Genomic DNA, 15925 nt, shown 5'->3' with positions numbered 1-15925 from the left:
CCTTTCTTCGAAACTTGGATCCAAAAACCAGAACAAAAAAATTAACCAAGCAAGAACCCAAAGAAAAAAGTTAATGGGAAATCTTGAATCTTGTATCGATCGATCCCTATTTACACATCATTACATTTTTAGAATACAAATGACATCCTCTTCTTCCTCCTCGGACGCTGCAAAGATCTTTAACGCGATCTCTTAGACAGGAAGAGAGCCAATTTCACCACAAAAAAGCCCAGGAATTTTAGAAAAGACGAGGAAAAAACACATATTTTTTCTCTAAAAAATACTCACTGATCATCACTGTACTCACGCCAACAAATAAGCATAGTCACGCATCTGCGCATGATGTAGAATCTCGCCCTTTGTTCCTTGACCAGAGCCGCACACTTCCTCGTGAAACAGCACCTTCTCTTTGCGGACACCCTAATGACTGCAGAAGATTGGCTTCTCGAGAGACTACTTTCCTTCTTCGACAGTTTCCACTTGTCATCTAAATACAACTGCGGTTCACCAGTAAAAGTACCCATCAATAATTGAGCTGAAAAAGTGGTTTATTGGAGAAATTGCGGACTTCTATGAAGTGGGATTCTTGATTTCTATTGGATTTCTCTGTTTCATTTTGGAATTGTGTTGGGACAAAATGATTGAGATCGGGGGATGGCGGAGAGGATAAGTATGGGGGTTTTGTATTTATAGAAGAGTAAGCGAGAGGCTGGAACGAAAAAGAATGGCTATAGATCGCGTGGCTGTAGAGGGTGGTGGGTGTCACCTGGGTCTGCTTTTTCCTATGGCTATGGGGAGACCCCACTGTTTTTATTTTTTTAAAATTTATTATTAGCACTTTTTTGTGTATATATTTATATATATACACACACACACTTTATTTTGGCACATTGAATTTAATCATTATCGACATGTGTTATATGATATATCACAAAAACTCATGTGAGACGATTTGAAGATCAATTTTATGAGATTATATTCTATTTGAATCAATCATAAAAAATATTATTTTTTTAATTGTAAATATGGACATAGTTGACACATTTTACGAATAAAGACATTGTGAAACGGTTTCACAAGAGACCTACTCTTGATATATATAAATAAGAGACAACTATATTTTTGTGATTTTGATATTTTATGTTAACAAATTTCAATTTTAGTATGTTATTTTTTTTTAATTTTAATAATTTTTTTCAACATAACGTTGATGTGTGCAGTGATACATCAACACTTCATATTGAAAATTTATTAAAATTTTCAAAAATTGGAAGATACGTTATCAAAACTAAAATTCGAAAATATATCGGATCAAAATTGGAAAAAAAACAAATATACGTGATAAAAAATTTAATTTACCTTAATATCTATAGTTACCTAGTAAAAAAAGAAGTATATGTGACACTCTTACTAGATGATGGATTATTGAATTCCTCACGTCGAGAGCTCGACCTTCCTTACTCTGTAACACTCAAATTAAGCTTAGAAGGTGGCCGAATAAGTTTTCCGATGTAACCCTCAAACGTTCAAGTCAATATGAGATCATAAAGAGAAAATGAATACGTAAAGAATACTTTCATAGTATCATGAATTAATTTACCATACTAAAACCTGATCTTCTTATAGATAAAAATCAGGGTTACGTTCTTGCAAATATGGGAAGATCCATCTCTGCACTTGGACTCCTGCCATGTTTTATTAAGATCTTGGAAGATCTTCATCTGATTTATTGGAGTTGTAATTTTGCCTACCGCAAGTACACATTATCACTTTTTAGAATATGATTAAGTGAATATAGATTCAAAATGTATATCAAGTATCATATATAATTAAAATTGTCTAACTTTATTTAGAAGATTCAATGATGTTCTCAATTGTTTATAAATAAATTAATGAATAAAGCACATCACAAACATACAAGTAAATAAATTCAATGAAAAAATGAATCTAGATGATCATTTTATTTGGTCTCCACTATATTTAATTGTTTGTTGGAATTTGTACAACTAAACTCATTTTGTCCATTAACCAAGAACACTAAGTTAAATATTCTATTTCCTAGGTGATAAATAGAATTGTATTGTATATTACTGATATTAATATTCATGTTCAAAATCTAGCGATACAAAATATGCAAATGATGTTCTTACCACTATTTCAATAAATTTATGCGCATTCCGAACATTATAAACACAAAAAGATGTGTTTTATATGATCTTAATTTCAATCATCTCTGCTAAGTGATATATATCAATTATGTAATCAATCGAATCATGAATGGTAATTCAAGGGGGTCAAGAACAAGCAAACACAAATAAACAAAAATATATCAACTCATAAAATTCAAAAATTCCAAAACAACGTTTCAACCAACCTACATCCATATCTAGACAATAGAATTAATTCATAACGAAATCTTATTCAAAATAAAACATGTTTTTCATTAATAAACTCCTACAAATAAAGAATCGAATGAAGAAATAAAGAAGGAAGAAAGTAGAAGTGTGTCTCGGTTCTCGAAATATACGTTCTTCGATCTTCTTCCTTCATCTTCCGACTCATTCTTCCAGTCTCTCATGCTTGCTCATAGGTATCCTCGTGTATACGGCGGTGTCTCTCTATCCAAAGATTAGGGTTAAAGTCTTTTATATCTATCAACAGTCCAGAAACTTCACGATTCCTCATCATGTGTGAAAGTTCTGTTTCCACAGTGTAAATGTGATGAGGGTGAGTGTTGTGTGTATCAGAATGTAGGTGTTGTGCGTAGGTGTTGTAACACCCACGACAACATGCAGCGAAAATTATAGTTTAACACATTAACACGCAACTGGAATGATAACAATACGAGAGACGAGATATAAATTATGCACAAGTATAAAATACTTGCGCGGTGCCTCAGGGCAAAATAATTCACTAGAAAAACTTGTAAGTTTACAAAAACCAATACTAGTGAAAGAATAAAACAACTCCCTAATTAAGGCGAGTAAAAAAACAATTGCATCCTAAACATCTAACAAACCGTATAACCACTATACAGAGGATGCATCAACTGAGAAGTGAAAAGTCTTCAAAAATCAACACACTAATCTAAACAGTGATTAGGCGTTGTCTTCAGATGTTATCAGCACTTCACAGCAACACTTTAACAATGGCACGAGGTTGCTTCGATCTCGAAAACTCTTTGTATGAATTCGTCTCTCCAGGATTTTTATGCTCTCGGTCTGTTTTTCTTCTCCTTTGAGTCCTATTAAAACATCGAAAAACATTTCATTAGGAAACAAAAACTTTTAAAACAAGGATATCATATCTTAAAGATATTATGATATCATATCTTAAAGATAGTCTCATATCAAATATTAAATCTACACGTGATCATATCATCAATTTCTCATGTCTAGAAAGACAAAACATTAAAGATATTAAAAGGAAAATATATCAAAGAATAAAATTACTTTCAATGTGCACTGTGTCGCGTGCCCATATCGTGCAGCCACCCGCTAACTTCGTTGTTCACACGTCTTCTGGTGCACGGGTGCGGCTTAATATCGTGAGGCCGTGCGCATCTTTCACTTCCAAGATTCATTCCTGAAAGTTCCGTTTCCACAGAGTGAATGTGACGAGGGTGAGTGTTGTGTGTATCAGAATGTAGGTGTTGTGCGTAGGTGTTGTAACACCCACGACAACATGCAGCGGAAATTATAGTTTGACACACTAACACGCAACTTGAATGATAACAATACGAGATACGAGAGATAAATTATGCACAAGTATAAAATACTTGTGCGGTGCGTCAGGGCAAAATAATTCACTAGAAAAACTTGTAAGTTTACAAAAACCAATACTAGTGAAAGAATAAAACAACTCCCTTATTAAGGCGAGTAACAAATTGCATCCTAAACCTCTAACAAACCGTATAACTAAAATACATAGGATGCATCAACTGAGAAGTGCAAAAGTCTTCAAAAATAGCGCACTAATCAAAACAGTGATTAGGTGTTGTCTTCAGATGTTGTCAGCACTTCACAGCAACACTTTATCAACGACGCGAGATTGCTTCAATCAGAAAACCTTTTCTTCGTACAAATGCATCTCTGTCTCTCCGAAAGTTTTTTTCTCTATATCGTCCCCCTCTCGTTTCTTCTCCTTTGAGTCCTATTTAACATAGTAACGCAATTTCATTAGGAAACAAACTCTTTTTAAAACAAGGATAATATCTTAAAGATATTATGATATCATATCTTAAAAATATTATAAGTCATATCAAATATAGTCTTATATCACATATTGAATTTATACGAGATCATATCATCAATTTCGAGATTATTCTCATATCTAGAAAGGCAAAATATTAAAGATAAAAAAGGAAAATATATCAAGGAATAAAATTCCTTTCAATCTCCCCCTTTTTGCCTTTCTGGACAAAACAACCCAAAAATGGTTGTACGGCTCAGCTCCCCCTGAGTTAGCAAATCAGTGACTCAGCCAACTTTAGTTGACTCCCCCTGAATTCTACCGTTAAGCCTTCCCCTGATGAAAAATACAGTTCACACAGGTGTTGTATGTTAGATGTTGCAACATTCAGATCATAACACCGAAATAATTCATTAATCAGGAGGGACAAAGATCAGAGAGAATAAAAGGACAACTAAAATACTAAAACCATCAAGAGAGAAAAAAACTCAAAATCTCATTATCCTTCATTACTGCCATCATCATCATCATCATCAGCCATTTTTGCTCCACTGGTTCCAGCTATATCTGTATTTACTCCCTTTTTTTGTCCAGAATGGACACTTTCACCCAGCAGAAGCTCATAGTCAGCCACTTGATTTTCATAATGTTCAATGGTTTTCTTGGCATTTTCAATCTGTTGTCGACCATAGGCAATCTGAGCTTGAATTTAGGAGATAGACAGTGTGACATAAATAGTAGGAGGAACATTTGTAGGTGGCTGTTCAGCTGTCTCGGGCACATGTTCAGATGTTGTATCATCAGTGTTGCCAACATCCGGAGCAACATTTGAATGCAGCCAAGGCAGATCGATCTTTCTGTTGCCTTTGAAATAAGCAGGAGAAATCTTCAGAGGATCTCTGACAGGGCAATGATCTTCATCAATATCCCTAATGAAACCTTGAGATTCCAAGATTCCATAAATCAGTGAAGGGTAGGGCAGCTTTGTTTTCTTGAAGTCTCCTTCAGCATATTGCAATGTTGTCCTGAACACCAGATTTCCAAAGTTAAAGGCCATTCCAGTACCAATAGCAAACAACACCAGGGCCTGAGATCTAGTCACATTAGTAGAATTGGTTGACGGTGTCCAATTCCAGATTGATGTCTTGTGCAGCACGGAGAAAAAAGAATTGAGATTAGCAGCACTCAACTTCTTGGGATAATCAGGGAATACTTTGATCAGGCCTCCAGTGAGCACAGAGGTTACAGCATTTATGTCCAGATCCTCTTCAACTTCCTCAATATCCGGAGTGTTGTAGAATGCATTGATCACAGAAGGTGAGAACTTGTAGATATGATCATGAACAAACACTCTCCCATACTTCACCGATTCCTCATCTCCAACACTGCCCAGGAGATTGCAGTAGAATTCTAACACTACACGGCGACAATAGGGCATAACAGTAGTGACTGTGGATAGCAACCTTCGGTTCTTGAGAAACTCAATCAAGTTGTATTTTACATATGCATTATCATCAATATTTTTCTCCTCAATCAGCTCTCTCTGAACAAACAGCGGCCATAATGCCAAGGCATCCTCAGAACAAAATTTGGGGGAAAAAGACTTACTTAAATCATAGTCAGCCGAGTCAATGTGGTGCTCGGTGTTGTTAACATCCACCTCAACACCGGCAGCAGTGGCAGCAACATCATCAAAAGACGCACTAGCTTCAAAGCCAATATCCTCAGATTCAGCATCACCCTGTTCCTCAGATTCAAAGTCAGATACAGACGATAAAGAGGAAGAAGCTCCAGGTCGGTTTTGCTCAAACTCCTTCATCATTTCTGAATCAGGTTTATCATCCTTAGAAATTTGTTTCTTGGCAGCCTTTTCTTCCTTAAGGTGAGCAAGAAACTCGGCCAGAGATTGTTCATCTTCTACAGGCTCATCAAGAACTCTTTCTTCTGCAACATGTTGAGTATCTGTGATGGGGTTTTGTTTTTGAATACCAGAAGTAGTACCAGGTTCCTTTGCAGCAACAGTTGGTTTGGGGCGAGCCACCAACTCAAAATCATCATCATTTTAGTTGTCTCCAGATGAGAAATCAGGGTCCAGAAGATTTGAGGAGGTAGATGCCCGTGGTTTCTTGGTTGGAACAAAGTCAGGATCGAACCCTGCTTGTCTCTTTGACCTTCGGCGCATAGGAGCAGTGGGAAAAGCTTTATTCAAGACTTCAAAGTCCGGTGGATTCTCGACATTGATCTCGTTCCCAGGTTCACCCGGAGCGATCATTTCCAGCGGAGTTGGTTCTTCTGACACGCCCACAATTTCCATCCCCTCAACATTGGTTTCGGCTGTGGGTGTTGTGTCAGGTGATTTTCCACCCATGCTCGCAGCCATTTCACTCCTAATGTCGTGAGGATCGAAGCCAGCCATCTGCGAAATCAAGAACAAAAGAAGTAAATCGGTTCGAAGGACACAGAAAATCGCGAAGAACAGAGATATTTTAAGCAAAAACAATGAATAGTGAGGGCAGGAGAAATTTTAGAATGTGAGGGAAAATACTAAACACTAAAGTTATTCTTCGTCCATTCCTAATTATTTAAGCACAACTCTCTAACGGTAACATTCTGTTGAGCCGCAACTTCAGCACCTTTTCAACTCAATTTTTACTCTCACCCAACGGTAACTTTCTGAAACAGTGCCATCATTATTTCAAGAAATCAGGCAGGATAAAACACCACGTCGAATTAACCCCACAAACAGTTAGAAATCAAGAAATTTCAAAATTAAGTCGGTTAGGGTTTTCTTCGTATTTCATGAATTAAAAACTGATAGCCCACTGGTCATGATGAATTCACATAACAGCAGTATGAATGACTTAAATTTATGCCTAAAATATGATCAAAAATGAAATGCACACGCATGTGATCAAACTGTGATCAGTCTGTACTTAGGTGTTGGCAACACCTCTTGGCAACACTCACAAGTTGGACTCAAACTTTCTTGAACATTTTTAATTCAGACATGGTAGCTCCCACTCTAGAAGAACGATCTTCATAGGACTCATCTAGGTAGCTTTTTCTATCTGTATTTTGAATTAGAAGTGGTAGCTCCCACACTAGAAGAACGGTCTTCATTGGACTCCTCTGGGTAGCTTTTTCCATTTCTTCTAAACAACAAATTTTTTTTTTTTATTTTTCACCTTATTGCTCAAGAATTTTCTAAGTCATTTTCTACATTGGACAAGATCATGTGGTACGCGAACATCCTCACAGCTTAATGACTTAGATTGAGCACACTCCATACTTTAGAAAATTTTGATAGAAAGTTTGATTCACAACTGAGAGCACACCATTCAGTATCCTTCACTTGTGCAGGCTTCACACAAAACATGATGTATGCAATATGTCTAGCATCCTAAAAATAAAATGCACATGCATGCTGAGTGTTGTCCACAGGTGTTGTAACACCGAGGACAACATCCGTGAGTGATCATTGTTCACACAAGCTGAGAGACTTCCTAAGATTGGAAAATCTCTCAAAATCCAATGGTTTTGTAAAAATATCAGCCAGTTGGTTCTCAGTTCTAACAAATTCCATTCGAATTGTACCCTTATCAACCAAATCTCGAATAAAATGATGTCTAATGTCTATGTGTTTCGTTCGAGAGCGTTGTACTGGATTTTTTGAAATATCAATTGCACTTGAATTGTCACAGTATACAATTAAGGTGTCACTGTTGAAACCATAGTCTTTAATCATTTGATTCATCCACAAAAGTTGTGAACAACAGCTAGCAGCTGCAACATATTCAGATTCAGCAGTGGACAGAGATACACAATTTTGCTTTTTACTATACCATGATACCAAATTGTTACCTAGATAAAAACATCCTCCAGTGGTACTTTTCATATCATCTAGATTTCCAGCCCAGTCAGCATCACTAAACCCCACTAGATTTGTGTTTGTTTCTTTGGTGTACCACAAACCTAAGTTAACTGTCCCGGCTATATATCTCAAAATTCTTTTGACAGCTTTTAAATGAGTGACTTTAGGATCAGCCTGGTACCTGGCGCACAAACATACACTAAACATGATGTTGGGACGACTTGCACTTAAGTAAAGAAGACTGCCTATGATTCTGCGATACTGGGTGTTGTCAACACCTGCAGCAACATCGTCTTTGGAAAATTTTTCAGTCGACCCCAATGGTGTTTTCATGTGTTTAGTGTTCTCGGTAGAAAATTTCTTCACCAAATTCTTGGCATACTTGGATTGACACAGAAAGATACCATCATGCATTTGTTAAATTTGCAATCCAAGAAAGAAACTTAATTCTCCTATGATGCTCATTTCAAATGTGGTAGACATGAATTTAACAAATTCATCAACATGCTTTTGAGAAGAAGCACCAAAAATGATGTCATCCACATAAATTTGACACACAAGAATATCATGCTTCGATTTTTGAATAAAAAGGGTTTTATCAACCTCACCTCGTTTGAAGCCTAAGTCAAGCAGATATTCAGTAAGCCTACCATACCATGCTCGTGGAGCTTGTTTAAGTCCATAAAGTGCCTTCTTCAACTTGTAGATATGGTTCGGGTGGTTTGGATCTTCGAACCCTTTAGGTTGGCTTACATAAGCTTCTTCATTCAAAATGCCGTTCAAAAAGGCACTTTTCACATCCATTTGATATAGTTTTATGTCCATGTGACAAGCGATAGCAAGTAAAAGTCGGACTGACTCAATCCGTGCAACAGGGGCAAATGTCTCATCAAAATCAATTCCTTCAATTTGAGTATACCCTTGAGCAACTAACCTAGCTTTATTTCTCACAACAATCCCAGATTCATCAATTTTGTTTTTAAAAATCCATTTGATTCCAATAACATTCACATTATCAGGTCTGGGAACCAAATCCCACACATCATTCCTAACAAATTGTTCAAGTTCCTCATGCATCGCATCAACCCAAAATTCATCTTTTAAGGCTTCATTTATATTTTTGGGTTCAATGAGTGAAACAAAACAAGAATGAATTACTTGAGAGTATACGGAAGTCATGCATACTAGACCCATCATTTTCCGATAATCTACCTTCTCCTTTCTTCTAGTTTGCATTCCTCCAAATGCTTCTCTAATGATCTGAGATGATGGATGATTTTTCTGAATCTTACTGGGAATATCAATCCCTTCATTGGTTACAACATCATCATTTTCAGTATATTATCCTGGTTCATCATTTGATTCTGCCAGTGCAGGTGTTGTCTCAGGTGTTACAACACCGGGTGCAACATCTGTGTTAGGCAGTGTCTCACTTATGTTCAGTAGCCCATCAATATCATCCTCGATTGTTTTTCCCGTTAGATCTGCAAGATCGTCAAAAACAACGTTAATAGATTCCATAGTCGTTCTTGTTCTGAGATTATACACGCGATATGCACGACTATTGGGTGAATAACCAAGAAATAAACACTTGTCACTTTTAGAGTCAAACTTTGCAAGATGGTCTCAGTCATTCAAAACATAACATACACACCCAAAAACATGAAAGTACTTCAGGTTTGGCCTCTTTCCCATGATGATTTCATAGGATGTCATAGTAGAACCACTCCTTAAGTACACACGATTTGAAATATGACATGCTGTGTTTAAGGCTTCGGCCCAAAATCGTTTTGAAATATTCTTTGAACTCAACATGACCCTAGCCATTTCTTGCAGTGTCCTATTCTTCCTTTCGGCTATTCCATTTTGTTGAGGAGTCTTAGGGGCCGAAAATTCATGAGTTATCCCTCTCTTTTCACAGAATGATATAAAATGTGAGTTTTCAAATTCTTTACCATGGTCGGTCCTTATCTTACCAACCCTCAAATCATGTAGATTAGTAATCTTAGCATGTAATTTCTTAAAAACAGCAAATGTGTCGGATTTTTCTCTAAGAAAACTTACCCATGTAAAGCGAGAGAAATCATCCACACACACACATGAATACTTCTTACCTCCAAGGCTTTCCACTTCCATTGGACCCATAAGATCCATGTGCAAGAGTTCAAGACACCGAGTTGTCCCAAAGTGTTGCAACACTTGATGGGGAACACGTGTTTGCTTACCCTTTTGACATGCACCACAAACATAAGGAATTCCAGAGGATAAATTAGGCATACCTCTCACAGCATCGTACTTACCAAGGTTCTTTAATGTCTTGAAGTTTGCATGACCCAATTTTTGATGCCACAAGTTTAGTTCACTCACTTTTGAATGATTGCACACAGGGTCCTCTCCAAGTTGATAACAATTGTCAGCCGACCTTGTACCTGTCAAAATACATGTATCAGTATTATCAAAAACTTCACAATTGTCTTTATCAAACTTAACATATAAACCATCATCACAAAGTTGACTTATGCTTATTAAGTTTGAGTTAAGTCCTTCGACATAAAGCACATTGTGTAGACTAGGTAGTCCATCAACATTCAAGGTCCCTTTGCCAGCTATTCTTCCTTTAGCACCTCCACCATACGTCACATGACCATTCCTTAGTTCAACATAGTCAGTCAAATAGTCTTTAGAACCTGTCATGTGGCGTGAACAGCCACTGTCAAAGTAGCATATTCCTGCAATGTTAGTTTTTAACGAAGTATAAATAACAGAACATTGAATATTAGCCTTTGGCACCCAAACCCTTTTTACCGATGGTTTCCTATTGGCAGTGTTACGCCGGGTGTTGTATAACACCTGTGGTAACACCTGTTCAGATTCTCATCTTTTGTAGTCATCTCTCAGTTTAAAACAGTAGGGTTTGATATGACCAGGTCTAAAGCAATAGTGGCAGATAAAGTGGCATTTTCTGGACTTGGACTTCTTTGTAGATATTTGTCTCTTTGATGAAACACCTTTTTCAGTGTATGTAGCATTCGAGATTTCAGCACTTCCTTTGACAAAGACAGTTGGTTTTCTTTCAGTGTTGGAAGACTCTCTTATTTCAAACTGGTGATTCGTATAACCAAGTCCAGCTTTGTCATTCTTTCCAATCATCAAGAGTGAATCAAGTTTGGATGAACTTGAATTAAGCTTCGCAAGAATTTGAGTTGCTTCTCCAAGCTCTTCCTTGACTTTGCATAATTCCAGATCTTTCTTGCTCAAGATTACTTCAAGTCGTGATACTTGTGACTTCAGCTCAGTGTTCTCTTTGGAAAGAATTGCATTCACTTTATTTCTTTTGATCCAGTCTTCATACAATTCTTCATACATTGTCTGCACACTTTCCAGAGTGACTTCATCATCATCTACTTCTTGGTTTTCAGACTGACTTGATTCACCAAGGGTTGTAGAATTAAGACACACTGAATTTGAAGAGATGTTGCAACCAGGTATTGCAACACCTGTGGCAACACCTAAAGGATTGATTTGCATTGAACGCTTCTCCTTGATCACAGCAGACAACGATGTGTGATTTTCAGATTCATTTGATCCTTGATCATCATCAGACTCTTCATCACTCAAAGTGACAGCCATGCCTTTGTTTCTCCGAAGTCGATTGGCACACTCATTGGCATAGTGTCCAAATCCAGAAAACTCTCTGCATTGTACTGAGTCCAAATTTCTGACATTTGATTGGATTTGCAATTCAGTTTTTGGTCGAAATTGTCCTTTCATAGGAGTAAACTTTTGAGCTTTTGCGGAAGTGGTAATATTGGGTAACACATATTTTTGTCCAATTTTCTTCTTCTCTCTCATTTTCTTCAAGTAATCACCGAATTTCTTAGTAATTAGAGAGATAGAATCTTCACCTAAATCAGATTCATTCACTTCTTTAGATATTTGAAGGATTTCATCATAAGAGTCAGTTGAAATTTCAAGGGCTATTGTCTTCCCTTTATCCTTCTTTTGTAAATCAAGATTCATCTCAAAAGTTCTGAGGGAACTCATTAATTCATCCAGGTTGATTGTTGAAGTGTCTTTAGTTTCTTCAATTTCACAAACTTTGACATTAAATTTCTCAGGTAGAGATCTTAAAACTTTGTTCACCAATCTTTCATTGGACATGAGATCTCCAAGACTGTGAGCTTCATTAGAAAGTTGTCTCAATCGGCTATCATACTCAAGAATAGACTCCTTGTCCTCCATTCTCAGGCTTTCAAATTTTGATGCCACCATCCTTAGCCTAGTTTTACGCACACTCTCGGATCCTTCACAATGTTTCTGAAGTATATCCCAAGCTTCTTTGGCACAGACACAATTGGTGATTAAATTAAACATCCTTGTGTCAACAGACGAGAATATAGCATTGAGAGCCTTGGAATTAAAATTTGACGTTTGCACTTCATCGATTGTCCATGTACTTTCAGGTTGCCGAGTGTCTCCATCAGCATCCTCAATCTTTGGTGGACTCCAACCATCAAGTACACGCTGCCAAGCTCTTTCTTCAATTGATTTAATAAAAACCCTCATCTTTACTTTCCATAATGCATAGTTTGATCCATCCAATACGGGAGGTCTAAAAACAGTGTTTGTTGATGCTTCCATGATCCTTTTCCACCTGGAAAACAAAACAAAACAAGATCTCACTTAGTAGCGTCAAGTGGAGGCTCTGATACCAATTGAAAGTTCCGTTTCCACAGAGTGAATGTAACGAGGGTGAGTGTTGCGTGTATCAGAATGTAGGTGTTGTGCGTAGGTGTTGTAACACCCACGACAACATGCAGCGGAAATTATAGTTTGACACACTAACACGCAACTTGAATGATAACAATACGAGATACGAGAGATAAATTATGCACAAGTATAAAATACTTGTGCGGTGCCTCAGGGCAAAATAATTCACTAGAAAAACTTGTAAGTTTACAAAAACCAATACTATTGAAAGAATAAAACAACTCCCTTATTAAGGCGAGTAACAAATTGCATTCTAAACCTCTAACAAACCGTGTAACCAAAATACATAGGATGCATCAACTGAGAAGTGAAAAAGTCTTCAAAAATCAGCGCACTAATCAAAACAGTTATTAGGTGTTGTCTTCAGATGTTGTCAGCACTTCACAGCAACACTTTATCAACGACGCGAGATTGCTTCAATCAGAAAACCTTTTCTTCGTACAAATGCATCTCTGTCTCTCCGAAAGTTTTTTTCTCTATATCGTCCCCCTCTTGTTTCTTCTCCTTTGAGTCCTATTTAACATAGAAACGCAATTTCATTAGGAAACAAACTCTTTTTAAAACAAGGATAATATCTTAAAGATATTGTGATATCATATCTTAAAGATATTATGATATCATATCTTAAAAATATTATAAGTCATATCAAATATAGTCTTCATCACTCAAAGTGACAGCCATGCCTTTGTTTCTCCGAAGTCGATTGGCACACTCATTGGCATAGTGTCCAAATCCAGAAAACTCTCTGCATTGTACTGAGTCCAAATTTCTGACATTTGATTGGATTTGCAATTCAGTTTTTGGTCGAAATTGTCCTTTCATAGGAGTAAACTTTTGAGCTTTTGCGGAAGTGGTAATATTGGGTAACACATATTTTGACATTAAATTTCTCAGGTAGAGATCTTAAAACTTTGTTCACCAATCTTTCATTGGACATGGGATCTCCAAGACTGTGAGCTTCATTAGAAAGTTGTCTCAATCGGCTATCATACTCAAGAATAGACTCCTTGTCCTCCATTCTCAGGCTTTCAAATTTTGATGCCACCATCCTTAGCCTAGTTTTACGCACACTCTCGGATCCTTCACAATGTTTCTGAAGTATATCCCAAGCTTCTTTGGCACAGACACAATTGGTGATTAAATTAAACATCCTTGTGTCAACAGACGAGAATATAGCATTGAGAGCCTTGGAATTAAAATTTGACGTTTGCACTTCATCGATTGTCCATGTACTTTCAGGTTGCCGAGTGTCTCCATCAGCATCCTCAATCTTTGGTGGACTCCAACCATCAAGTACACGCTGCCAAGCTCTTTCTTCAATTGATTTAATAAAAACCCTCATCTTTACTTTCCATAATGCATAGTTTGATCCATCCAATACGGGAGGTCTAAAAACAGTGTTTGTTGATGCTTCCATGATCCTTTTCCACCTGAAAAACAAAACAAAACAGGATCTCACTTAGTAGCGTCAAGTGGAGGCTCTGATACCAATTGAAAGTTCCGTTTCCACAGAGTGAATGTGACGAGGGTGAGTGTTGCGTGTATCAGAATGTAGGTTTGTGCGTAGGTGTTGTAACACCCACGACAACATGCAGCGGAAATTATAGTTTGACACACTAACACGCAACTTGAATGATAACAATACGAGATACGAGAGATAAATTATGCACAAGTATAAAATACTTGTGCGGTGCCTCAGGGCAAAATAATTCACTAGAAAAACTTGTAAGTTTACAAAAACCAATACTATTGAAAGAATAAAACAACTCCCTTATTAAGGCGAGTAACAAATTGCATTCTAAACCTCTAACAAACCGTGTAACCAAAATACATAGGATGCATCAACTGAGAAGTGAAAAAGTCTTCAAAAATCAGCGCACTAATCAAAACAGTTATTAGGTGTTGTCTTCAGATGTTGTCAGCACTTCACAGCAACACTTTATCAACGACGCGAGATTGCTTCAATCAGAAAACCTTTTCTTCGTACAAATGCATCTCTGTCTCTCCGAAAGTTTTTTTCTCTATATCGTCCCCCTCTTGTTTCTTCTCCTTTGAGTCCTATTTAACATAGAAACGCAATTTCATTAGGAAACAAACTCTTTTTAAAACAAGGATAATATCTTAAAGATATTGTGATATCATATCTTAAAGATATTATGATATCATATCTTAAAAATATTATAAGTCATATCAAATATAGTCTTCATCACTCAAAGTGACAGCCATGCCTTTGTTTCTCCGAAGTCGATTGGCACACTCATTGGCATAGTGTCCAAATCCAGAAAATTCTCTGCATTGTACTGAGTCCAAATTTCTGACATTTGATTGGATTTGCAATTCAGTTTTTGGTCGAAATTGTCCTTTCATAGGAGTAAACTTTTGAGCTTTTGCGGAAGTGGTAATATTGGGTAACACATATTTTTGTCCAATTTTCTTCTTCTCTCTCATTTTCTTCAAGTAATCACCGAATTTCTTAGTAATTAGAGAGATAGAATCTTCACCTAAATCAGATTCATTCACTTCTTTAGATATTTGAAGGATTTCATCATAAGAGTCAGTTGAAACTTCAAGGGCTATTGTCTTCCCTTTATCCTTCTTTTGTAAATCAAGATTCATCTCAAAAGTTCTGAGGGAACTCATTAATTCATCCAGGTTGATTGTTGAAGTGTCTTTAGTTTCTTCAATTGCACAAATTTTGACATTAAATTTCTCAGGTAGAGATCTTAAAACTTTGTTCACCAATCTTTCATTGGACATGGGATCTCCAAGACTGTGAGCTTCATTAGAAAGTTGTCTCAATCGGCTATCATACTCAAGAATGGACTCCTTGTCCTCCATTCTCAGGCTTTCAAATTTTGATGCCACCATCCTTAGCCTAGTTTTACGCACACTCTCGGATCCTTCACAATGTTTCTGAAGTATATCCCAAGCTTCTTTGGCACAGACACAATTGGTGATTAAATTAAACATCCTTGTGTCAACAGACGAGAATATAGCATTGAGAGCCTTGGAATTAAAATTTGACGTTTGCACTTCATCGATTGTCCATGTACTTTCAGGTTGCCGAGTGTCTCCATCAGCATCCTCAATCTT

General features: G+C 36.9%; 2 protein-coding genes across 2 annotated transcripts; both read right to left on the bottom strand.

The window, feature by feature from the left end:
* Positions 1-284: 284 nt before the first annotated feature.
* On the bottom strand, positions 285-524 carry LOC142548376 (small polypeptide DEVIL 11-like). The gene has a single exon (XM_075656670.1). The coding sequence runs from the start codon at positions 522-524 to the stop codon at positions 285-287; it is 240 nt and encodes a 79-aa protein (XP_075512785.1).
* An 8879-nt stretch (positions 525-9403) lies between these two features.
* LOC142548375 (uncharacterized) lies at positions 9404-14174 on the bottom strand. The gene is made up of 6 exons (XM_075656669.1): positions 13752-14174; positions 13275-13345; positions 11071-12716; positions 10579-10791; positions 10342-10491; positions 9404-9546 (listed from the first exon to the last, which is right to left on the bottom strand). Exons 1-6 carry the CDS (start codon positions 14172-14174, stop codon positions 9404-9406), a joined length of 2646 nt encoding a protein of 881 aa, XP_075512784.1.
* Between the last annotated feature and the right edge of the window lie 1751 nt (positions 14175-15925).

Source organism: Primulina tabacum, chromosome 6 (genome assembly GCF_025594145.1).
Source record: "Primulina tabacum isolate GXHZ01 chromosome 6, ASM2559414v2, whole genome shotgun sequence".
Classification (NCBI taxonomy): Eukaryota; Viridiplantae; Streptophyta; class Magnoliopsida; order Lamiales; family Gesneriaceae; genus Primulina; species Primulina tabacum.
This window is presented reverse-complemented; position numbering and strand designations above follow the sequence as displayed.